The sequence below is a fragment of the Cavia porcellus genome, unplaced genomic scaffold, assembly GCF_034190915.1.
Source record: "Cavia porcellus strain 051 isolate PalLab524CR breed Dunkin Hartley unplaced genomic scaffold, mCavPor4.1 scaffold_15, whole genome shotgun sequence".
Taxonomy (NCBI): Eukaryota; Metazoa; Chordata; class Mammalia; order Rodentia; family Caviidae; genus Cavia; species Cavia porcellus.
The window spans coordinates 17,648,909-17,675,909 of record NW_026947498.1 but is presented as its reverse complement, the minus strand read 5'-3'; the positions used below and the strand labels follow the sequence as shown (position 1 = coordinate 17,675,909).

Genomic DNA, 27,001 nt, shown 5'->3' with positions numbered 1-27,001 from the left:
TGGAAGTTTTATCTTTGAGGACTTGAAATACTTTAGTCCATGCTCTTCTTGACTTCCTTATGTTGAGAAGTCTGCCTTGATTCCGATGGGCTTTCCTTTATAGTTGATCTGTTTCTTTTCTCTAATGGCTTTTAATAGTCTATTCTTGTGCTGAACTCCTGGGGTCTTACTTATTATATACCTGAGTGTAGATTTATTTTGGTTATGGATCATTCGAGTTTTGTATACCTCACTTATGTGTATGTCACATACTTACCCCATGCTTGGAAAATGTACTGCTATTTTTCTGCAAAGAATCGTTTTTTGTTATTTGTGTTGACTCTTGCTTTTATGTTGACACCTGTCAAATTATATTGTTTTTGTTCACATTATTTTGTAGCTGTTGGATTATTTTCTGGTTCTTTGATATTTTTATGAGATCTTTCCTTTTATGATTGCTGTTTGAAGTATGTATTCAGTTTGTTGAAGCAATTTTGCCAACTTTCAGTGGAATTTTTAATTTCCTGGATATCTCTTTGAATGTGTTTCATATGTTCTATTTCTTTCATATATTGTGCATTCAAGGTTTCTATCATTTCCCTAGGCTGCTCTATTTTATTTGTCTGTTCCTTCTTTAGATATGCTTGAGTTCTTTTATTATTGTTGACATTTCTTTGTAATGAGAGATTATCTCTGTTCTGATTTCCCCTATGACCACATGGAGTTGTGTCTTTTCTTCAGTTGCTGTCATTTCATAAATTTCAGACATGTGACTTCCAGTTTGTCCTATGTCTATGTCTCCACTTGTTCTGGAAAGTCTAAAGGTTGAGTTTGCATTTTCTCCTTTGTCTTGATATTTTTTTGTTTCAAAACTATTTTATTTTGTTTTCTATGATGGTCTTTATGAGTTTTGGTAGTGCGTAGCAATATCAAGGCCTCTCCAAGGAAAATCTCTTCTTCAGGGACATCTTATGTATGTAAGAGATTCTGGGTTTGTGTCTATACCAAGATCCTACCACATTCAGAGACATTTACATGTCTCTAATTTTTAAGATTATTTTCCAGATGATATTCCAAAGACATATTCATCAAAAGAACCTGTGGCTTGCTTCAAGTAGGGAAAGACAAGTCAAAAGACCTTTTCAGCAATTAATTACAGTTTCCTTATAAATTTTAACTTGTAAAATATCAGTACACCAATTTGTAATATTTTGAGGTTTCAAATTGTCAAATATATGTTTTATTTCTTCTCAACTCTTGCTGTACAAGTCTGGTGTCAAGACCTGAAAGTCCATAGGGAATCATAAGAACTGAGTGATTTCAAGTTCATTTTTAGACAGAGTGCTTTTTTTGTTTTTGTTTTTTTGTATCAGGAATTGGACTCAGATATTTTGCTTGCTAGGCAGGTTCTGTGCCACTGAGCTATATGCTCTAGTAATTAAAGATATAACTCTTTAAATAAATCTAGTAAATAAATCTTGTAAATCTAGTCACTTTGTTTTTCTTTACATTTATATTTCATTCATGCTTCACATTATACTATAGAAAAAATTGTTGTTATTCAGTCAAGATGAAATAATAACACAAAAACCATTACTGTTTTTGACTTTTAACTTAAACTCTCACTTTATAATGTGGGTTGTCCCTGAAATATTCACATGTATTTAGGTAGTAATTTAATCAATGAGTGTTTTGTCAATTAATAAGAACAAATTTTACTGTGTATTGCTTCAATATTTTAGTAATTTAATAGTCTCGTTTTTCATGTTAATAACTGAAATATTGTGATAAAAATTCAAATCAAATACATTTTCAGTAGTTTTTGCCACATATTTTACTATATGAAATTAGAATCATTATGACTTCATTATTATTCAAAAATAATAACTTATGCTCAGTATAATTTACATAAACTAAATGATTATTTTGGGACACCCATAAATTTTTGGTTCATGTTGTTTTACAGATGCTCCTAAGTTTATATCAAACCAAACAATTTATTACTCTTGGGAAGGCAATCCAATCAATATAAGTTGTGATGTGAAATCAAATCCACCAGCATCTATCCATTGGAGAAAAGAGAAATTAGTTTTACCTGCTAAAAATACCACTAATTTAAAGACATATATTGCAGGAATAAAAATGATATTAGAGGTAAGTCTGATTTATATATAATAAATTATGCTATTTATACAATTATGTACTATTTCAGAATATATTTAAATATATTCACATAGAAATATGTACTTATATTGACATATATCTTCATATGTATGTTTCATATTTATTTACTTAAGAGTCAGAGTTAAGTACCAGAATGATAGATAAATTACTATGAATAATTCGATTTTCACTGAAATAGAAGTGTTTAGTGAAAACTATTAATTTTCATTAATTTATATTTGGAGTGAAAAATCTTACTGTGAAAAGTATTATTAGCACAACTGGAAAATTTCTTGCAGCCTTATTCAGTTTAAAAGCTGCTAAATTCATCATAAAATTGGAGTTGTGTAAATTAAAATTAATATGAATACAAATAATATTTGCTAGTTACATGAAATTTCTCCCAATGCTAAAATCAAATGTAATTTTTAATATACATAGCCATGTGATCTGATGTTTAAAGCATAGTTTTGAGCAAATCATGTATATATAATTTTATTTCAAGATTAAATACAAATCTTGAAATAAAAATGCAGTATATTACTAATAATATAAAACACAATATAGCAACAATAGCCTAGAAGTAAAGAACAATGTAAGCAATGCTAATATAAAATTTATAGCCACATAGTTGTAAGGTATAATGCTTTTTATTATGTTTTGTCACAAAACTACCATATTTAGTGTTAATTTTTAAACATGATAAAATATAGGTAAAAATAATGTAAAAATAAATAATTGAGTAATAGAATATAAAATACAGTTTTTAGTTATTAAAAATATTTGCTTAATCATATATACTTAAAATTTTAAGCATATAAATTTCAATATATAAACACTTTAAGTTCTTTGAGTTATTGCACTTGCAATGGTCATAAGCACTTTTCTTTTAATTTTTGTTTTTGTTTTAATCTGACCACCCTTTCATAATAATACAGGATTTAAACATAAGAGCAAACATTGATGGCAGGGAATTTCAACCAGGTTGTTTCTAATGGTAATCTATTTTACATCAACTGTGTGATTGTTTCTTATTCTAAAGGATACTATTAAATATATATTGTTAAATATGGAATATATAGAAAGAAATCAAACTATGAAGGATTAGGAATAAAAGACTAAGTCTCTTTATTAATATTATACTTTGTCTCAAAAATTAATTGTTGATCCAAAATGCCTTGTGAAAAATGATAGGAATTGAACATAAATGGACAGAAGTTACTATAGTTAGAGATAAAGAAAAATACAAGTCTGTGGGCATTTACAAAAGGGCAATGTTTTCTTGCAAAATGCCTTCCTAGAAAGATTTTTTTTTTTATCGGTACTGGGGATTGAACTCACAACCACCTGCTTGCAAGGCAGGTGCTTATGCCGCTGAGCTAAATCCCCAGCCCCGTAGAAAGACTTTTTAAAGAATGCTTTTCTTGGTTATTATTTTATATTCTGAAATTCAAGAAAAAGAAATCTAATGTATTTTGCAGTCTAAATCATCACAAAATGTAATATCATTAAAATTTAACTTCATTTATTGGAACTGGATATTTAACATTGAAAACAAATTATTATGATTAGATGTCGTAATATTTCTTTGATAAATAACAGCAGTGATTTGTACACTTACATATTTATTTCTTATTTAATGTTTTACAGTAGGTATTTGGATATATTATCTTACATTTTGACTCTTTCATTGTACTGAGTTTGCATGTCAAATCAGACTTAGACTTTAGTGTTACATTGCTGTCAATAGAACATATCAAATATGTTTCAGGGCATTTTTTGGTCAGGTTAATGTTAAAACTGTTTGCTTCTGGTGTACATTTTTTGTTGTTTTTTAGCCATGCAGTGTGATAAATGAATTTTTTATTTAACAGAGAAGTATAAAGCTTTTGCCTGTTGATAGCTGAAATCATAGGGGAAAAATGAACTTGGCCTTTTAAAAGTGATTCCATGGAAAAAGCTATATTGAAGTTATTAATCTTAAGGAACTGTATAGTAGCCACCATTTTGTTGTGATTATTTTGCCTCTGCATTTTATTGATTCAATAAACACATTCCTCCCTCTGGAATATACCAAAACAGTAAACTTTCTCATGCTGCATTTTGTAGAAAAGAAAAATATTTTTAATGTGTCTCATTAATAAAATTATTTAAAAGTTAAGCTTGCCTAGTTCGTTAAAAGCAGCTTGTAAGAAAATGAATATTTGAATCATTTAGAAGTGCAAGAGCTGTTAGAACTTCTGAGTCTTATGCCTATGATGTGTGGCTAAATGGACAGCTGACTGAGAAAATGAATGACACTACTCTTTTGTACTCATTTAGAAACAGCATCTTCAATGGGCCTCAAAATTGCACTCTTAGTTAATAGCTTCCCATTACCACAAAATCATTTTTTTTCTTTTGCGAAAGAGTTGAATTTAAAAGCAAATCTTGCTGTAAGCATATTCTCTCTTAAAAATAGTTACTGCAATTGAAAATTATATCTATTACCATCATCAAATCTCTTTTCTGAATTGATACTTCAGAGTTTCTATACAATAGAATTACAGGGTTAGCCTTATCATTCACCAAAATAATCCATGAAGGTTAACTTTATTATGGATTTCAATGTGTAAAGACTGAGGTCAGCTAGTCTTCCACCAAAGCTAAAGGATGATGATAGGAATTGAACAAGAAGTAGAGAAAAGTTACTATAGTTAGATTTAAAGATAAATATGAGTCTATGGGGTCTACAAAAGGGCAATATTTTCTTGCAAAATACCTTCCTAGAAATATTTTTTAAAGAATGCTTTTCTTTGTTATTATTTTATATTCGGAAACTCAAGAAAAAGTAAGAAATCTAATGTATTTTGAAGTCTAAATCATCCCAAAATACAAAGTTAATATTGCTTTGGTGACAAGATTCCTGTTTTTAAATTCACAACTGCACTGATTTAAATATATACTTATATATCTATTATACATCTGCACTATTTTCTATAATTTACATATGGAAAAGACTAATAATTTTATAATAGTTGTATCAAAATTGTGATAATGATTCATTTAATGAGTTAATAGAGAAGTTATGGTTTCCCAAGTCCTAAGGATGGTATAGATTTATGGATTACATTTGTAAATGATTATTTACTAATGCCTACATGATGAAGAGTTGAGGAATTTGGGGAAGAAGTTAAATTTATGTCCAAATAGTGACTATACTAGAACCTTTTAAAACCTTTTTGATATTTTGGCATTGTAACATAACTTTTATTGTATTTATATTAGATTGCTCCTACATCAGACAATGACTTTGGACGATATAATTGTACAGCTACTAATCGTATAGGAACAAGATTTCAAGAATATATTCTTGCCTTAGCTGGTAAGTATGCCACACTATTTTTTTGAGATCATATTACTGTAAATGAATCAAATTTTAAATAGCATGGCATCATCTAATTTTTCATATTAAAAAGATACTTACTAAATTTTCATAAATCACAGATCCAGTGCTTAAAACTTTTGATTTGATATTTGTCATATGGAGATTTGATATTTGTAATAGATGGAGAATTTAATCTATTTATCTAAGATTGCTTTTATTTCTGAATCTAATGATCCCGCATTTGTGAGACATATTTATGTAAGTAGGTAAAATGTATTAAGAAATCAAATCATGTTTTAAATAAAGTAAAATTTGATTCCAAAAAATTTGAAAAATAAACACATTCAGAGAAAATGAACCCCAGTGAACTGATTTCAAATTTCCATATTTAAAAGAACAAACAACAATCTTACTTTTAAAGAAAAATGAAAATTTAAGATTATATAACATGTTTAAAATTTTTATGCATACAAAAGTCTAACTTTTAAAGAAAATTGAAAATTTAAGATTATGTGACTTATTGAAAAGTTTTTTTAAGTATAACATATTCTTGTTCTTTAAAGCCTAAATATATGAAATTAACTGGAAATCCATCTGTTTTAGTTAGATATATATAATTATGTTGTGTGCAATTACGTTTAACAAGAGTAGCTAGAAATTTGAAAAAAGAGCATTTTTTGATTTTTATTAATACATGTTTGAAGTATATATTGATTACATTTAGTGTAAATAATTGGAACTTTTACATAACAAACATTTTAAAACTGTTTTTTCTATATGTTATTTCTATATATCAGCTTGAAAAATAACCTAGATTAGATAGGTAAATATCAGCAAATTATTATCATTTACGTTTTAATAGAATCATATTTTATTTGGACAAATTTAAAATAATTTTCAATACTTTCTTAATGTAACTAATTATACATATATGTATTTAGAAAATATTAGTATTTTTGTTTTGTAAATTTTGTCTCTTAGTTGAAAAAACAGAAAGAAATTTTTTAATATTTTAAAAGTTATACTAAGAACATAATACTCAAACTAGTATGTAACTTGCAAAACCAATTATTATTTAAGTTTGTCTTGGTTGCAAGAGAAGGGAGAAAAGACTGTGTGGAAGGAATTGAAAGGAATTAGAAAATAATAGAATGAGATAAAGTTATAGTAAGAGAAAGAGGATAGAGTGAGAGATGAAGAAGAAAGCAAGCTAATTTTTTCTACCATAATAGCATTAGAAGATTACTGTCAATGAAAATTGTGGGAAATACAATATCTGTCTTTAGGAATACAAGGAAAGCTTTACAGAGGCCAATTAATTCTACAAAAATTGATGTCACATGTTACATCAAATTAAGTGGTAATGAGTTGATCATTGCCTGTCCAGATAACCATCCATGATAAATATTAATTCAAAATATTAAAAATGGGTAAACTTCCTTATAACTAGTGTGAATTTCTGAAATCTATAAGTATGTTTCTTTATATAGATATAGCCATATCAAAGCCATATTACATATTACCTTTACTTACAAATGATTTATGTTTATGTATTAAGAACAACTTGAAAAGTGATCAGAAGTGTTTTTTAGGATACGAAAACTTGTAACCCTGGAGAAACATGGATACAGATCATTATCTTGATGAGATTTACACAATATACAGTAATTTATTCACAGAAAATATTTAGTATTTTCCTATCTGACTTGTATACCATGGCAACTGTTTTGTGCTATTATTCAAGGTATAGATTTCTATGACAAAATTTGGTAATGTAGCCATTTCCTACTATTCAAATGGCACATTGAAAATGGGTAGTTACCAGTAGAGGTAACAAAACTGTACTCACTGACTAATCATTTACTAAAAGCTTAGTGTATTCCAGGTTCTTATTTGAATGTTCCATATTATATGATTCTCCCAGTAACCTTAGCAGTGGGTATTATTTAAACTCCATTTTAGAGAAATAAATACTGATGCATGACAAGAGTAAGGGATATTGTGTTCAAAATTGCAATGGAAAAAAGTGGCAAATCTAGATTTGGGATCTATAGATCGTATCACATAGCCCTTAGTCCAATATTGAATCAACACTAGTTGAGGGGAAAACAAAGTTTAGTTCATCAAGTATACTAGTATAGTTTCTGTTCTTTCCAGTTATTATTTTTTCTATGGTCACATTTAACCATTGAAAGATGAAAGGTACTAGGAAGTAATTTAGAAAGTATGTTAGTAAGAAGAGCTCCGTTTCTGAACCTGAAGACCCATATACACAATTGAATTATTGGGCTGGGCTTGTCTTTTACACAGTGACCATCTGTTTGCACACACTAATGTATGTTAGGTAACCTAGAATATTGAGAGAAAGAGACTATTGAAGAGACTTAAGTTTGATATTATAAAGAAAGTGAAACTCCTGTATGTCCTTTTTGGGGAAGTCAAATAATTAAAGAGGGTCTTTAGATAATTGATCTTGCATTAACATGCACATGGATTGAAGTTTTGCAGAAAATCAGATTAAAAAGGAAGGCAAAAGCCATTGCCATTGCTAATGAAGGCAGATGGGGCCTGAATATGGGAGATTACATTGCAAAAAAAGATAAAATAGCAGGAGGTATAATACAGAAATTATTGAAATAATGTAGAAATTAATTGTAATATGTGCAAGACAGAAGAAACAAAGATGGACATCAAACAATTGACATAAAAGTGAAAAAGATATATTGATTATAGGAGTATCAGATACTACTAGACATGATTTCTCTTGTATTTCAGATTTTTAAAAATTGATAGGTAAATTGGTATGCAATGATTTTGTACAATATGCTCTTTAGAAGTAATGCACATTGTAGAACCTTTAAATATAGTTGTTTCACAAATGTATTGCTTCACAGATTTTATATGTTAGCTTTAATTTCTGAAATATATAATTTATGAAATATTTCCCTAGAACTCCATTTACATTTCTTTGCTCAATGTTACATTATATATGTAGATATATTTGTAAATATGTGTACACAAAGTATTTGTTTCTTTTCTTATGAAACTTATAATTCAGTAGTCACTCCATAATAGATTACATTTAATGTTAAAAGTCAAGATGTAGTTGGACATACACACTCAGAATGTAAACAATGTAAAGAGACACAAGATCTACAATTATATATATATATATATATATATATATATATATATATATATACTTTTAACCAGATAGCAGAAATAAAAGATGAATAAAACATGAAACGCCAGAGTAAGTGTGAGCAGATTTTAAAAAGGACTATACGTCCAAAACAGGATAGCTGTGGCCTGCGAGTGAATGGTGCTAACATTGTGCTAATAGTACACAGGATCATTTCTTTATAGATGCACAGTGTCAGGGAACGCAGCTTACTCTAGAGTCAGAGTAAGATGAAGAGATGATATGTATATCATATAATCGAGAGCGAGAGGATTTATCCCTACCTCATCCCCCACTATGTCCATTTTTACTTATGACTCATATCTCCGAACTGAGGATCATGATTGTTGCGAAGTCCAATTTCAAGCTAATAAAAAGAAGAGAGTTGTTCGTTGTGGGCTGAAGGATTGTCAGTCATACCACGCAACCCATGCTTATTTTTACCCCTCTGCATTAGACCACACCGACAGGTGAATGTTTGGAGCAAACATACAGCTGTAAACACCTCCACTTTAACATAGAGATTAAAAAACACAAAATCTGAATATTTACATATGACAAGTTACCTTATTTAGATAAGTTAAAGGTTGTAAGATTTTCCAAAAAATACGATTTGTAGATCTGTGTGTATTCAACAGTTCTATTTTTGAATCATGTAATTATGATATAATAAACTACATAAAAATTATTTGCACAGTTTATATCTTTAAAATTATAAGCATGTTCCCTGGCTCCTGCCCAGCAATATTACACATCTTATTTCTTACAATCTATAGTGCTATGCTAGTGTTCCAGCAAATGAGGCTCATCTGACTGGACTGTTATTTGAGGTTTTTATATTAATGATTTTGTGATACTGATTCTAAAAACATTCATTTGCTGAAATAACCATATTTTTCAATGTTTAAGAATATTTTAATTAAATGATAATGCCAGCATGACATGCCAGAAATTATGTGAGGCAAGGAAAGCAGTCCTATGAGGCAAATTTATAGTGTTGAATCCCACACATGAAAAAATACAAGCTCTAATAGCCTAATGTTGAACCTCACGGTGCTAAAAATACAAGAGCAAGTTAAACCCCAAATCTCATGTGAGGAAGGAAAGATCAGATCAAAAATTATTTCCATTGAGGCTAAGAAAAAAATACAAAGAATCAATGAATCAAAGCATTGGTTGTTTGAAAGATTAAATAAAATAGGAAAACCGTTAGTGAACTTTATCAAAAAAAAGGAAAGAAAGGACTCAAATCTATGCAATTAGGAATTAAAAGAGGGAAATCATAATGTATCATTCACAAATCTAGAAGATAATATTTAATTTGAGAAACTGTCCTCTAATAAGATAGAAAAGTCGGAAGTAATGGGCAGATTTCTAGACTATGAATTGTCAAAACTGAGTCAAGATGTTATAAAAATTCTAAATAACCCAATATTAGTTAATTAAATTGAAGAACTAATTAAAAACTACCAATAAAGAAAAACTCAGGTCATGACAGATTCATTGTTGAATTCCGTTAAGAACTTCATAGGAGATCTAAGGTCACTATTCCTCAAACTGCTTAAGGCAATTGAAAAGGAGTGATACTCACAAAATCCTTCATGGATGCAAATATTAACCTGATGCACAAAATGGAAAAGGATCCAACCCAAAAAGAAAACTATAGGCCATCTTCTTAGTGAACACAGATGCAAGAATATTCAGTAAGACACTGACAAACAGAATGCAAGAAATCAAAAAAGATTATACAAGTAGGATTCTTCCCAGGAATGGAGCAATGTTTTACCTTATGCAAATCAATAATGTAATACACAGAACCATGAAGAAAAACACATCATCATCTCAATACATACAAAATAAGCATTTGAAAAAGTGCAACACACAATCATGATAAAAAAACATGCAGAAAATTCAAGGTGAAGGACTTTATCTCAATCTGACAAAAACCATCTATGATAAACCAACAGCCAATATCATACTAAATGGTCAAAAACTGAAAGCTTTCACTATAACATCAGGAAAAAGATGAGGATGTCCACTGTCACCACTCCTGTTCAGTATAGTTCTGGAAAGATTATCCAGATCACTTATACAAGAGAACGAAATGAAAGGAATATGGATAGGAAAGGAGGAAATCAAACTTATCATTATTCAGAGATGATATGATACTCTACATATAAGACCTCAAAAATTCCACCAAAAGACTTCTACAATTAAGAACCAAATTCACAGAAGATGCAGAAACAACTCCAACAACACTCTACTGTACTTTGACAAAGGGGCCAAACACTCTCACTGGAAGAAAGATAACCTTTTAATAAATGATGTTGGGAAAACTGGCTTTCCACAAGCCCAAGACTAAACCAGGACCCATATTTCTCACCATGCACTAAAGTAAAATAGAAATAATTCAAAGGTCTAAATATAAAGACAGAAACAACTTGGTGGAAGATATAATAGGAAAATTCTTGAAGACATTGCTGCAGGTAAAGACTGTATCATAAAAATTTTGATTGCACAGGAAATATTACAAAGAATCAACAACTGGGATCACATCAAATAAAAGTTTTTTCACAGCAAAAGAAAGCAACAACAGAGTGAAGAGACAACCCTCAGAATGGGAACCAGGTCTTAACAACTACTCCTCATATAGAACGAATATGTAGAAAACATAAAGAACAACAACAAAAAAAGTCTTTCAAATTGAAGGACACAATTGAAAAATGAGTATCTGGGGCCTGGAATATACCTCAGTAGCATAGTGCCCAACTGGCAAGTGCAAGATCTGAGTTTGATTCCCAGTATGAAAAAAAGATAAGCATCTGAAATGAGTAGGCAGTAAATATATGTCACCATCACTGGTCATTCGAGAAATGAAATGTAAAACAACACTGAGATTCCAGCTCACTGCATAAAGAATAGCTACCATCAAGAAATCAATAACAGAGGCAGGCAAAGCTGCAGGGAGGAAAGGAACCCTGAAAGTTTTTTGTAATTAAGTGAGATATAAGTGATATAAATGATATTATCACTGACAGCTTACAATATTATTTAGTTCAGACATTAATACTTCCCTTAAATTCAGCAATTTAACATTGATAAACAAATCTATACTTTTCAAAATATTATCTATAGCAATGCTAAATAATATATTTATTTACTGTTACATTTCAGTTATTCTTTTTCTTTCCCTATGTCTGTTTTCATTTCACTCACACACGAAAGCTTATTTACACACAAACTTAAACAAATCAATAAACCTATTTGCCTTGACTCTAAAAATGTTTATATAGAATAGAAATCTCAGACCTCAAATATTTCCTCAATAAATATTTAACAGTTTATTTCCTGAATATTTTACTGTTATCTGCTATAATAGTATATGACTCCTCATTGATTCTTCCAAATTAAAGTGCTCAGCCAGGTGTTAAGTGAGCTTTGTAATTGAAACAAATGATGCAGATAGCAAATTTCCCTTATTCATAATTTCCATAGGAGTGTGAGTCTTACAATGATCATCTTACCAATAGCCATTCAGATGACTTGGGTTCTGTTTCTGTGTTTGTTCCTTCGTAGATGTGCCGTCCAGTCCCTATGGAGTGAAAGTGATAGAGCTGTCACAGACCACAGCTAAGATTTCTTTCAACAAACCGGACTCCCATGGAGGTGTGCCTATTCACCACTACCAAGTGGATGTCAAAGAAGTGGCATCAGAAACCTGGAAAATAGTCCGGTCCCACGGAGTTCAAAGTGAGCATTCAGCATGTTCTCATTAATTCACACGGATTCCCTCAACATTTTTTTTTTTCTTTCGATGTGTTGGAAATAGGAAGAATTTTTCACTGTCTTATGCTCCATAAGTATAATTTAAATACATAGTGAAAATATCTCCATCTTTTATTGTTTATTCTTTTATGGTTTTTTTTTTTTTTTTTTTTTTTTTTTTTTTTTTTTTTGAGATACCAAGAATGGAAAGAAGAGCTTTTTACATTCAGGTACTGAGCTCCACTCTCTCCCTCCACTTTTCATTAAGACTGAATCGTGAAAGTTTTATTCCTAGGGAAACTGTTACTCTTTAAAAATCTGTTGGTAGAAAATTCCTAATATATTAGATCTGATGTCTAAATATTATGAAACACAGACTTATTTTCTATTAATATTTTTCCATAAATAGTTGTGAAATTCACACTATAAAATTTTGGCAGCTTTTTTATGCATTCATATAAAAATTATCCATCTCCTAAAATTTCTTTTAAAGCTTTTAAACATGTGTTTTCAAAATCCAAAGATTAAATCATAAATCTTTCTGAATAACATTATTAACTGATTTGGAAAACCATCAACAGTTTATATAGTTTATATTCACTAATGTAGAATTTAACCATGTTGTGAAAACATAGGTTTGTGTTCTTATAAGGAAAAGATACGATAGGAAATAAGAAGAAATGGCCTTGTTAGACTCTGACGATTAAACAGAGAACTTTCAACAAAATTTTGGAGCAAAAGTCTTAGTCTGGAATTTCTGATGAACAAGCTGGGCCACCAGCACCACAGTGCAATTCATGAAGGGTTCAGCTTGGGAGAGAAGCTCTAACTTGGATTTCCATGCTGGGAAGCACAGATGAAGAGTTAAGATCAGTTCCTGAGAGAGTTGCAAAAGCTTAAGGGTTTTATAGAAAAGGGGATAAGGGACAAGGGTTGGCGAGGGGTGCTGTGTAGCGAGGATTTTGTACATCTAGCAATTTAGTTAATCCTAGTAAAGTTGTCTGTGATTGATCAGTACAGCAATACTTCGATTGACAAAAAAAAAAAATCAGTTTGCAAAGAATTTACTTTGTGCACAGAAGTGTTCCATAAAGTTTTGCTTCCATTTGGGAACTCAAGTCAGGTAGGTGATCATCGTCTCCATTCTGACACATGGCTTCCTCTAGTTGAGGCTGCATTTGAAGACAGATCTGTGCCCACTTGCTATGTGAAACTTTTTGTGGTTTTGTTTGTTTTGGGTTTTTTGGTCTTTTTCAGACAGGGTATTACTATGCAATTTAGGCTGGCCTTGAGCTCAGGCTGGTCTTGAAATCACAACAGTCTTCCTGCCTCAAACTCCCAAGTGCTTTATTACAGGTGAGCACCATCATGTGCATTTTCTGTGTGCTTTTAAACATGCACAGTACTATACAGGATTATTCAGTCCAGCATGCCTCCAAGGAAAGTGCAGAGCAGTAATGAAGGTGGAAAGAATGTGTATATAATGAAGGTAATATACAAGTGTACAGCACAAGAAGATTTTGAAGAAAGTAGCCACTGAATTAAAGAAGGGAATTGTATAAAAGCATACACATGGTATTTGTGTGACACTTTGGGCTCCATAGTACAACATGGCAAAGTCAATAGTCTTTATTCTTTTGAAGGAGTCTTTTGTTACTGTGTTTGTGTTGTAAAGAGCTGGAGATATTAGCATTTGTGAAACTAGGATATATAAAAAGTAGTGATTTACTGACAAAACCCCTCAAAAAGTGCAAAAATTGTGAATTTAAAGCCAGTAGAGTGTGATTTGATAATTTCCACAAGAGAAGTGGTATCTATTGTGTGATAAAACCTGATGAGGCTTTCAGTTCTAAGAAAACTGTTGCAGAAAACTATAAGAAAGAATTCATAGAATTCATGAAGGCAGGATATGTCATTCAGAAGTGTTCTGATGAAACAGCGCTCTTTTGGAAAAAAGTGCCAAACAGAATCTATACCACTCAGGAGGAAAAGGCACTGCTGTGACCCAAGCCAAGAAAAGGCATATCGACCTTTTCCTGTGTGTGAATGCAAGCACCAGTCTGAAGATAAGCCAGTTCTGGTGGACAACTCCCAGACCCCTTGGGCATTTAAGGAACACAATATGACCAAGGCCAGATTACTGTCCTGTGAAAAACCAAAATGAAAGCTTGAGTCACATGGTGATTGTTCCTGGAATGACTATACAAGTTGTTTGCTGCCACCATTAAGCAATATCTTTTTGACAACCACCACCTTCCTTAAAGACACCCTTCTCTGATAAACAATGCCTGGCACAGTTTCTAGCCTTGGTGGAAGATCTGGACACTGAGTACAACTTCATAAAGGTCATATCTCCTCCAAATCAATGTGCTACCTCCTGTGCACCTAGTGGAACAGCAAGTGATCTGAAATTTCAAGAAGCTGTACACAAAGGTGCTCTTCAACAGATGTTTTAATGTCACTAAAGAAATGACCTTATCTCTGAAAGTTTTGGAACAAACATTTCAGGGTCTTCCATTGCATTGGCTTTGCTGACAAAGCCTGGGAGGGTGTCATGTTCTAGACCTTAAACTCAGCCTGAAGAAATTGTAACCAGAATATGTCAGTGAGCATGACTTTGAAGGGTCTGATGCACAGGTAATGGAGGAGAGTTTGTCCATGGGTAAGAGGACAGGTCTGCACATCTGTGGTGCATCTATAGAGGAGATTGTTGAGGACCATAAAGAAAAGCTGGTGGTGGAAGAACTCGCAGAACATAGGAGTAAGCAGTAGAAGGCACTTGTGAGGAGCATTTCACTAAAAAAGAAGACGGGCAAGGGGCAAGCAGTGATGTGACAAAATCCATTATGGAAAAATGGAACGAGTGGCAGAATTTCTTTGAAGAGCACCATCCAACATAACAGCAATGAACAATGTGAAATCTAATGAAAAGTAGTGTGGTCTCTCATTTCTGAAGAGTTTTACATCACGGAAAAATCACTTGATTTTCAAGTGACATTAGACAGATTGTTAATCAAAATTTACTGTGTAGCTTAGAGGAAAGAAGACAGGAAACTGGAAAGAGATTTCCCTGATGCCCTCATGGGGAGGGCTCTCTCTCCAAATATTAACCTCCTCCCCACCCACCTTCCTTTCTCCATGCCAGAGGTTGCATCAAACAAGGTTAGTATTTTCTCTCTTCATATGATACTGTACTGTGGTTCATATTTTGGTGGTTGGAAAATATACATATTCTTTAAAAGGATTAACCTTATTTACATCAAACTTTATGGGGCGAGTGTATGTGGTTTGCAACCAGAATCATGGAATAAATTAAGTTTGTGAACTGAGGTAGCACTATGTCTCAGGACTGGTTTTGTGAGATTCTGGGAGAATCATCATCGCTTGAGGGACCAGTTTGGTCCTCTGAGTGAGATGATGGCTTCTGCTTTGAGGACAGGCTCACTTTTCATGGTGGAGTAATTTGTCCTAGTTGAGGGTGACTCACTGTGGTCAAGAACACATAAAGAAACCAACCCAAGTAAACATGGAGATTAGATAAATGAATTTTTTTGCATAATACTTATTCTGATATCTAATTATTCATTTTTCATTGAGGGTGCATACGAGTTTTGATAATAATAGTATCAGAAATACTACTCTATTGGTTTTCCATTATTTGCTACATTCTTCAAATATTGTCTGCACACAAATCTTATTATTTCATTTTAATGATGTTTGATTTTGGGCAGTAAAAATTCTTTATGCACATATAATACGTCTCATGAGAGACCTGTAAGAATCACAGTATCCCCACAATGAGTATGATCAAAGAAAAAATGGAATATGTCTCCATCCCATTTTCCTGGCTCACTCTTATATAAATATGCTAACAAGTACTTTAAATCAGGGCATGGTTATGAAAAATTGTTTCATGAACTCAACTCAGTATAACATAAGCATTTTTTCAACCCAATCACTGCTTAACTTTGTGACTCTGTGTTATTCAATAATATGCTGTGTATTTATGGAATGTTAAGTGTGAAAAAAATCAATTGAATTTTCCACAGCTCAAAACTTTCAATATCTAAATTTGCACTCACATCTGCTCTGATTTCCTGAACTCCAAGTATTAGTGTCAAGAGCTTTAATATCACATGAACCACCTCTTCTGTTGGATGCAGGACAGGAGTCCAATACCTCTTATTTTTCTGCTGCTATGGTTCCATTTCAGCTCTGTCTGCTGCCTGTGCTTCCTGTGGGTCATGAACTTCATCCTTTAAGTCCTGCCTCTTAGGGAAGTGTGTAAGCATCCAAGTGCACTGGAAGGCCCTTTTTCTGGAGAAAATGTTCTTGATTAAAAGACAACTGCCTTTAATTTCCTGAAGCACCCTTCCCTCTTCAGGAAGTTTTGTGTTAAGTACAATCAAGAGTCCAGCAGCTTTGTGCAATGTCTTTTATCCCAAAGCGAAATTATAGTCTTATTAAGCTAAGTCATAAGAATCTAATTTCTACAGAGGTGACCTCTTTCTCTACTTTTTTTCTATGTCAAATGTCATAGAGCACATTTTGAGGCAAACACTCTGTAAAAACAAATTCAAATAGGAATGAAAATGCCAAAAAAAAAAAAAATCCCATGGCTTCTATTCATTTTGTTGAACTATCTTTACTTAGTAGGAGGAGCCTAGGCAGAAGATATGACTGATTCCTCTATGAGGTAAGAGAGTCAACTTCTGATTCCTGTCTGTCTGTCTGTCTGTCTGTCTCTCTCTCTCTCTCTTTCTCTCTCTCTCTCTCTCTCTCTCTCTCTCTCTCTCTCTCTCTCTCTCTCCCTTTTTCTCTCTCTCGTCCTTCACCTTTGTCTTTTTTGAGACACAGTTTCATTATGTGGTTGAGGCTGGCCTAGAACTCACTTTGTAGCTCAGACTGGCCTCAAGCTCTCAGCCTCCTGGGTGCTAGAATAGTCCCATTTCGGGTGTTCTTCTACCTCTGGTCTTTTGCTTATATATTGTAAGGCAGCGGGATGTGTGCATGATCAGAGTTTTGTGGCCGTGGCTGCAGGTCTAGGACAGCTTCATATTCAATCCTGTGGGACATGCCTAGCCTTTTCCCAGAAGTTTGGTATTTAATGTCTCTTTGTTCTCTTTATGAATTTTTCCAGTTGAAAATTATAGGACATGAGTTTGATCCCTAGTGCCAAATAAAAAAGAGAAAATTTTAGAACAGTAAAAAATATTCAATGTTCCATAAACTTCTTATTGCAGAGCTGAATCTATTCCTTCTGTGTGAAATTGAGTGCACCTTTGTAATCTGATTTTCTTAATGCTAAATTTGCACATTATATCTCAAGTGATGGTCCAATTTCATCTGATGTGTAAAACTCCTTGCTTTTCTTTAAAAAACATGTTTTTAAGGATTTCTTGCTATGGCTCCCATTATTTCAATAGAGATAAGTGACCAAAGAGAAACACAAGTATAAGAAGTTGCCACGGAGACAAGCTGCTAACTTAACTCCATTTGGACTGGGATGTATGTTTGCAATTGCTCTTTTGGACAAGGTATTGTTTCCAAAGATAGATTAAGATGCTTGCTTCACCAAGCACCCTTTATACCTTCTGATTCTCTGAACAACCGATCTGTACACTCTTATTCAGTAGTATACAAAGAGATGAGCAGAGCTCCAATTTCCTGCAAAAGCAAACAGAGCCTTGGTGAGGTAGAAGGGGTTGCAGTCTGAATTGGAGTCCTCGAAACTGGTTGTATTCAGCTAACGGTGAAGAGCTATTTACTCACAAAATACATATCCTCAGTATAAACTACCTTGGGCTAAATCTAAATCACTCAGTGCTTTCATAGTCCTGTCCCATCATTGATAACTGTGCAAGCTTTTCTAAGAAGGGCATAACTGGTCAAGACAGCCCCCTGTACCTGTAGGAGACCTTATTTGTCCTTTGAATTTATTCCCTAGCTAAGCAACAAGAGAGATCATTAGGTCTCATTTTAAATTGAGCTTTAAGTAAATGCAATATTGTAACTTAGCCAATATGTCTATCTAGAAGCCTGCTGCCATTTTTATCTTAAATAAAAATTTCATTCCCAAAAAAAGACAACATTACAGTTGTTGTTGTTGTTTTGTTTTTTTTTTCCCTAACAGATCAAGTTGGTCTAGTGTATTCATGGTTATCAAAACTACTCTTGTAGCTTTGGGATTTTGAATGAGTGAATATTCATGATATGTAGAATCATGTGGCAAAAACTGTACAATCTCTGTCACACAAAATGGCATACTGTGTATGCATACATGTGACCTAGAAGGACACCACCAACTCAGCTGGTAATGACTGAAAATGATTTTGTTGTTCTTATTTTTGTTTTCTGTGATACACATATTAACTTTATAAAAATAAAGATTTTTAAAATTAAAACAAGAGAAAAATATAATACATCCTGTACTGTATTGTGTACATAAACGTGTATATCTAGACCACAAACATCATCTTCCTTTGTTTTTCAATATTCATGTCTTTTCAGTAGCAATGAATCTATGGTTATTTGTTACTTCATCCAAATACCAGATTGGGACAATATTAATTTGTGAAGAAATGCCTCACTTGGCACATAAGAAAATGTAGTTACTGTATATTTAAAGGGAAATTAATCTCTACTTTTAGACAAAACCCATTTGTCAGCTGACATTTGTTTAGATTAGAAGTTGCACACCTGGAGTAGCTAGTTTTTTTTTTTTTTTTTTTTTTTTAATTAGCTTCAGTAGGCAAAAACCAAGATACTGCCTACGATTTATTAATTTCTACAGTTTCTTTTGCAACAAAGTATTTCCAAGAATAGTTTTTATTGATTATATTGTTTCTTGCTGCTATAGAATGTAAACATTTCCTTGCTGGGGACTTACACTGTACCTTGAAAATTAAATTTCTCCCAATTTATTCACTTCACTCATATACTATATTGATCATGTAATTCCTATTGAGGCAAAATAACAGTGCTCAAGCTATTAACATTAAAGACAGCTAAATTGTTCCAGTGGTTGTATTCTAGTTTAGTCATTGTGCTAAATACTAAAAATTAAATCAATACATCTTCACTCAGAGGTGAAGGCAATCAATATTAAGGAGAGAACCAAGGCAAAACATGCTGTTTACAACATCTCTGTAGGTTATTTATTAAATACTAATGTAGCTAAAATTCATACCGAGTATGACTCTAAAGCTATGCTATTGAATACTGTACAGTTTTAATTCTTTATTTAGTTTAGAACTGACAAAATAGAAAACAAGCTACTGCCTTGTATAAGGTATTGCTGTCTTTCTCTCACACTCATGAAAGTGTAGTTTGCATGTGTTCCTGTTGCAGTATGTGTGCACTGGGAAGCCAGTGGAAGATAATTGTGTACAAAATTTATGGAGTAATTTGTCTGACCCAGTTAAATTTGAATTTGAAAACAGAAACAACATGGTTATTGAGAATATTATTTTTTTTTAGAAAAGGAGAAAGGAAGAAGGAAATACAGAGCAAAGGAAAGAATGAATAAAAGAGTTTTCTATAAAATTATAAGACTGTTAAAATGCACTGTTAACCACACAGAAATTCTAATAGTCAGTTAGAAGATCATAAAAAATAGGGTATGAATCTCTAAGTATTTATAAATTGCACTTTTCAGAAGCACAAGGCAGGAACTTCATTTTGTAAATTTTAAGTTGTTTCAGTCACATATTTTAAAGTTTAAAATATTGGCTTTCTTTTGAAGTATTCAGTAGAAAATAGGTTTAGATTTATATAGGTAAGTACAGGTCCATAAATTCATGAATATTATAGCTTTTTTAGCTATTTCAATTAGAATGACTGAGTTGAGTTGATGTTCAGTAATATTTCCTTGTTTGTAAACATTTATAACTTGTCATGTACTATTATGTATATGCATCCAATTGTTGTCATTCAGAAACATATATCAATTCTTCCTTTTTTAAATGTTACTTGACAGAAAAGTTTTACAATCAAAATTTTCTGTTAGTAGATTCTAACACTAAATCCTTCATTAATCAATTTCTTATGAATTACATTGGATCATTCTGTATCTCTTCCTATGTTTAAAGTACAATAGAGACCTCATTATTATATTCTTGTTCCAAATTTAGCTGATCACTGATTGGACATGCTACTAATGCCAAAGTATAGGAAATTGTGAATAAATGAGGAATCAACAGCTCACACTATTGGAATGCACAAAGTAACACTCTGACTTTTACTTTTGAGGGAGAAATCAGTATCAGAATATAGGAAGTATTTTTGGAGTAAGGACCTGTCTGACACACTCATTGCCATATCATTTAACATTTTGTTAGTGTACTGTTTACACCTCATTGGGCACTTAATGAAGAGAAAATAATGATCTTACAAAATAGCTACTCTGTTTTTCTGTTTCCAAAATAAAAACTGAAAAATTAACATTTTAAAATGTCAAATTATTTTTAACATCACAAAATAATTCTCTGTAGTAGCATAGCTAGGGAGAATCATACATAGAAATCCTTCCAAACTAAACCAATGATTCAAACCTAAGGTTGCAATAGAAAGTCTTTTTTCCCCCCAGAATTAGGGAGAAAACTGGTACTGAAAATAAATGGAACACTCATTCATAACTTTTACTTTGCAAATAACTAAGTGAAACTTGGAAATAATATCACAGTGGGATTTTTCCATTCTTTCACTGCATAGTTTCACTAAGCATTCGATGTGACTGCAGGATGCAATTGCAATAGGCATATCTTCATCCATCCACATTCATTTTAATATTAGTGAATTCAGTTTATAAACTGTTATGGTTATGTACATGCTGAATTTTTCTTCAGGTTTTAATTTTCAACAAAAGTTCATATTAATATAAAAAGGTGATGCAAAATCTACATACATATTGTAGAATATCATTCTTAATTTGATGGTTTTTCCTCATTTTAAACACATTTTCTATGATTATTGGAAAGTATAGCCTTGAATATATATTATGCTTATTCCTTATGAATCAGGAAACTACATATGAGTAGAAGCTTGAATTGGAAAAAAGGGAAGATTTTTGAGTTCTTATGTGCAAGTTGCAAAGAGTGCAAACAATAAAGACAGCCACAATTTAAGAAAACTTTTAAAAAATTTAAAAAAGAAACATTGTTGTGGAATGAAGTATCAAAGAAAACAACTTTATTCTCAATAAAAACCTGAGCAGGTATATGTGCATTCATTCAAGTACAACAATATATATGTTCATCTACTCAGTCATGGACTTAAACAATGAAAATTGAGAATTGGCTAATGAAATACAAAAATTTCTTAGAGTGCAAGAGTTGCCTGAAGAAATATGTGTAACTGTCACTCACATAGCTGTGCAATAAAATTTCTGCTTTATTTAAGACTATGCCATACTTGAATTTCTCTGAGCACACCTGGATAAACGTTATGTGTCAGTTAGCTTGATGTAGAGATTTGGCATTTAATATTTCTAACAGCTTGATTTCAAAACACTGATCTAATGTTATTAGAATGGAAATTTTACTTAGAAATAGCTTTGCTTTATAGAAGAGTACAGATACCACTCATATCATATTCACTCATATCAACATTCCATGATATTTTTATCAAAATAACAAAATCATTATGGACACATTAGTAATAACTATACTATGGACTTCATTATAAAATGTTACTTTAAAGGTTTTTTGTAATGTGCCTTCTCTCTTTGAAAACAATTGATTAATGCATGAATAAAAAAAGACCATATAATAATTTCTAATTGTTAAAGATTTCACAGTGGAATTCACTATGGAAAACCTCTTGTTTTGTTGAAGATCCTCTTCTAGATTTCAGAATACTGTCATTTTTGTCATTACATGGTGGAAAAGCAGACAGGAAAGTGTTTTGTGCCCATTTCATAAGGATCCTGATTTCACTCTTAAGGGCTTTATCCTGAGGACCTAATGAGTTTCCAAAGCCCCAAATTATAAAGCAATTGCATTGTGGATTACAATTTCAGTCACTTTGAGATGTGAGGGAACATTCAATCCATAACACTTATGATAATGTAATTGAAAGTTTATTCAATAATTTCTGTATTCATTTTAATTGAGAATGTATTTTCTTCATGTGATACTATTCTATACACAGAATATATAATATAATAATTATTTTTTTTAAATTCTTAACATATTTAAATATGTAAAATTGGTCTTTTGAAACTGAATTATAAATCCTAAAGGGAAAACTTACTATTATTAGTAGAAACATTTTATTCAAAATACCACGTATAAATATTTTTCCATGATAACTGAAGATTAGGAAATCTTTCTGTTAGTACTCAAAACTAAACCAAATAATTATTTAAAATAAAACAACAAAAATTATTATTTCAGTGTAATTAATGATACAGTAAGATACCATGTAGTCTACACCTTGTTACTGATAATACAAAAATGGAGAGAGAGAAAAATATGCCACAAAGATATAGCTTGACATTTTTGTCTTAATTTTGTCATCTCAAATATTGGTTGCATTAAAATTAATTAAATAGATTGATTAGGGTCTACATTATTTGAAAATCTCTTTGAGACATAAAAGAAAGTTATCTCAGAGGAGGTGCTGCATGATACATGCCATGATCAAACCTTCAGGTCCATCTTTTTCTTCCTCTAACATATTATAACCAACAAATATTATAATCAACAAAACAAATGTGGTGTTTTCTTTTATCCTCACTATTGTGCTTGTTTTCTTAGTTGTATATCATACATTAATGTGAGTATTCCTAAGATACATCATCAGGCATCTTTTATAGACCATGAATAAAGGATTCATGTTGTACCATGACATGAACCTATGATTGTTACTAAATTTTTAAAATTTGCATCATACCATATTTTGAAATGTTGTAACATACCAATTACTAACAAGTCATTTGGGTACAAATTCTGACAATGAAATTTTTTGTTTCTAAGTAACCAATAAGCAGTAGCCCCTTTCCATTATAGAAGATCTTTATTCTGTGCAGAGATCTGTAGCTTTTCTATCCCTTCCCAGTATCTTCATTGCAAGTGATGAATAAAAATGTCTATTATTCAGTGTCTCCTTTAATGGAGTTGACTGTTTACAGTTGCCTGAGTCAAATAGGATTTCCTTCTATCATACTATTCAATTTCACTAGTGTAGAAATGATTTAAAAAATCAATGTTTACTGCTGTCTGTTTTGTCTAAACAATCTAAAGTGGTCTAAACAACTACAAATTTTAAAATTTTAATGAGTTTTGGGGACTAAAATAACTGTACAAGAAGTGTTTTCTATGATTACACAATTTCCACTATAAATGCACTTGTATAAAAAAGCTTCTAAATGGCTATATTTCATGTGGTAAAGGAGAAATTGACTGTAAAAAATCATCTGTTTATGTAAAATACAAGTGAAATAAACTCCTATGAATTTCAAAGAAAGGGGAAAATAATCCATACTAATTCCATAATTTCAGTGAAAAAATGTGCTAAATTGCATTTGGTGGAAAAGTTTCTGTATGCTAAAATTCAAAACAAGTGTATTTTGTACAGTTTTTAATTATACTCAAAGTGGAATAACTAGAGTACTATATATAATTGCAAGTTTAATGAATTTAAACTATAACGATCAAGTATGAAGGCACAAAACTGGGAAGAAAATTAAGTGAAATAACAGTTTTAATAAAGTTACTTCTCAGCTAGCACCTCCTCTCTAAAAATCAAAACCTAGAACACAATTCTGTATTCAGCTTAGTCTCTCCCATACAATAAAGTGGGCCTATCAAGTGATTTTTAATTTTTTAAATAAAATTAATGAGCATTTTTATATATAATTTATGAATTAATACAGATGTTATTAATAAATTATATTAATATGTGAAAAGTCATTTTTGAGTAGTGAGGATTAAGCATAAATATTTCATGAGTGTTTTACAAGAGTTTAATCTGCAGGAGGATGAAGGTATTCACAGTTCTGAGAAATATAAAAACCTTAGAGGTGATCTCTTGCATGCAAGAATTTACTCTTATAGTCACTTTAAAATTCAGCATAAATACATTTTCTAGAACGTTGCATGTGCAGTAAAGAATCTCTATGTGGATTCACCATCACAGCTATTTTGATAGTCAATTTTACTGATAATGCAATTTGGAAGATATTTAAAATTTTTATGCATGTAAAAATTTTGAAGTTATGGCTAAAATGCTATAACCTTTCTTTGACTTGGTGCTTAATGCCAGTTTTATAATCATTCATTAGTTTTGTATTATAGTATATACATAAACCCTGACTTGAGGGAAGACTAGAGCCTTTCCTTTATTTACTGAATGGTTTGTGTTTGAAAAGTTCTGATGCCCTCGTTCAACCTTAGCATCATAGAGATGATGAATGCCATAGACATTCATGATAAGAAACAGTTCAGAGACTGACAGCACCCTAGTTCTCAACTACTGCTCCCTCTTCACTTCTTCTTTAACTCCATCTTCCTTTTTCTTTCTTTCTTTCTTTCTTTCTTTCTTTCTTTCTTTCTTTCTTCTTTCTCTTTCTTTTTTCTTTTTTTCTTTCATTCTCTTTCTTTCTTTCTTTCTTTCTTTTCCTTCATTCCTTCTTTCCTCCTTCCTTCCTCTCTCTCTCTCCTTCCTTCCTTCTTTCTTTCCTTGCTTCCTTTCTCAAACAATTAGAAGATATCAGCCTAGGGAAGACTCACGTGAAAGCAAAGGAAAATACTCTGAAAAGAAGGGCGGGCTTGCTGTAGTTGAAGATCAGCCCCATGGTCACTGTCTTTAAATTAACTGAACAGAAAAGAGTCAGAGAGAAGTCATCAGAGTTCTATGGACCATGAGCAGGTGTTTCCATCATTCTCTCTTTGAGGGCTCCCTATGAAGATATTATTTTCTTTTCTTATTCTAGTCATCTCATGGTGCTTTATGCACTTATTGATACCTGGGAGCCTTCCTGATAACTGTAGATTAATACATTGATTTGATTTTGTCACTACCTTCTAATAAAATCACTGTTACATATAAAAGTAGTAGTTACAATAAAATGTACTTATTCCAGGGTTTATAGAAAGAACATACCACTAGGATGATAAAGATAAATTATTTTCTATTTCTCTATTCAAATGATGCAATTTATAATTTGAATAATAAAATCTTGAAAATACTGCAGTATATACATTTGTATTTACAGACTGTGTTCTATACACGTTTCTCTATTTATGCATATCTATATGCTCAATGAGTTTTAAAATGTTACCCCTTAGTCTGTCTTCTATCATGGTCTTACATTAATACTTGGCACATCCAAGCTGGCCTACACATGATTTCAAACTTGTGCTGATCTTCTCTTCTTCCTCTTCGCTCCTCTCCTCTCCTCTCCCATCTTCTCATCTCTTTTTCCCCCTCTCCTCTCCTCTTTTCCTATCCTCTCTCCTGTAGTCTTCCATCCTTCATAATACCTTCCCTCCCTCTCCTCTCCCATTCCCTCCCTCTCCTCCTCCTCTTTCTTCCTCTCTCTCTGTCTCTCTCTCTCTCTCTGTCTCTCTCTCTCTGCCTCTCTCTCTGTCTCTCTCTCTCTCTCTCTCTCTCTCTCTCTCTCTCTCTCTCTCTCTCTCTCTCTCTTTCTGTCTCTCTGTCTCTCCCTCTCCCCCACCTCCCCACCTTTCCATGCTGGTAAACAAACCTAGAACTACCAAACGTGAGGCAAACATTACACATCTCATCTACCTCATTTCCCTACAGTTTCCTGTCCTATGGCTATACTGTAATTGTTCCTTAAAATCTTTAATCTGTCCTTCAAGATACAACATAAATTGTGCTTCAATGTGAAGTTGATATGATTGTTTTGGTAAAAATCTTTTACCTGTCTTTGTAACTTAAGTATATAATCCTTATCTATTCTTCTACCCTGTTCATCTCTTCATACACTAAGATACAAACCAATCTCCCTAATTTAACTGCACATCAGAAAACAGTATCATGGGGGAAGCTTGATTCTTTTCTATTACTGGAGATGAAGGAAAGGATTACTTAATTACTATAATTGCTTACTTTCATAAAAAGTTATATAGTTTTTATCTACTTCCAAATGCATATACAGTTTTACTTTCTATTGCTCAAATTCAATTAAGTAAGCTAAGCAATTTGATTCTTATTTCTCTAGAGTTCCAAAAAGAGAATTCACAAATTTTCCTGGGACCTAATGTCATGTAATTAGCTTTCTTTGAAACTTAATTCCAATGACAATGAATAGAACTTCATTCCCCCTACTAAAATGTAAAGTAATTCCATTTTATCATTTAAAAAATAAATCTATACCTAAGTAGAGCCTTCAGTAACATAGAAATAGCAGTTTTACTCTCTAAAATGCATTCTTAATTGTTTATACTTTTCTCCCACACTTTAGTCCAAAAAAGCAGCACTCCTCCACTGTGTGACATATGCCGCCACTGCAGCATTATCTATCGTTAAATAATGAAGGCAGTGTGCTTTGAAGATGGGTCATGTCTCTCCACTTTTGG

The 27,001-nt window shown here is 31.9% G+C and overlaps 1 protein-coding gene across 3 annotated transcripts in view; it reads left to right on the top strand.

The window, feature by feature from the left end:
• The window catches only part of Ncam2 (neural cell adhesion molecule 2), a 448,375-nt gene that overhangs the window by 343,772 nt on the left and 77,602 nt on the right, over nt 1-27,001 (top strand). For all 3 annotated transcript variants that reach the window (XM_063224717.1, XM_063224714.1, XM_063224716.1), the window contains exons 10-12: nt 1,946-2,133; nt 5,410-5,506; nt 12,267-12,440. In XM_063224717.1, the coding sequence (XP_063080787.1) occupies nt 1,946-2,133; nt 5,410-5,506; nt 12,267-12,440 (459 nt within the window). The remainder of the gene's footprint in view (nt 1-1,945; nt 2,134-5,409; nt 5,507-12,266; nt 12,441-27,001) is intronic.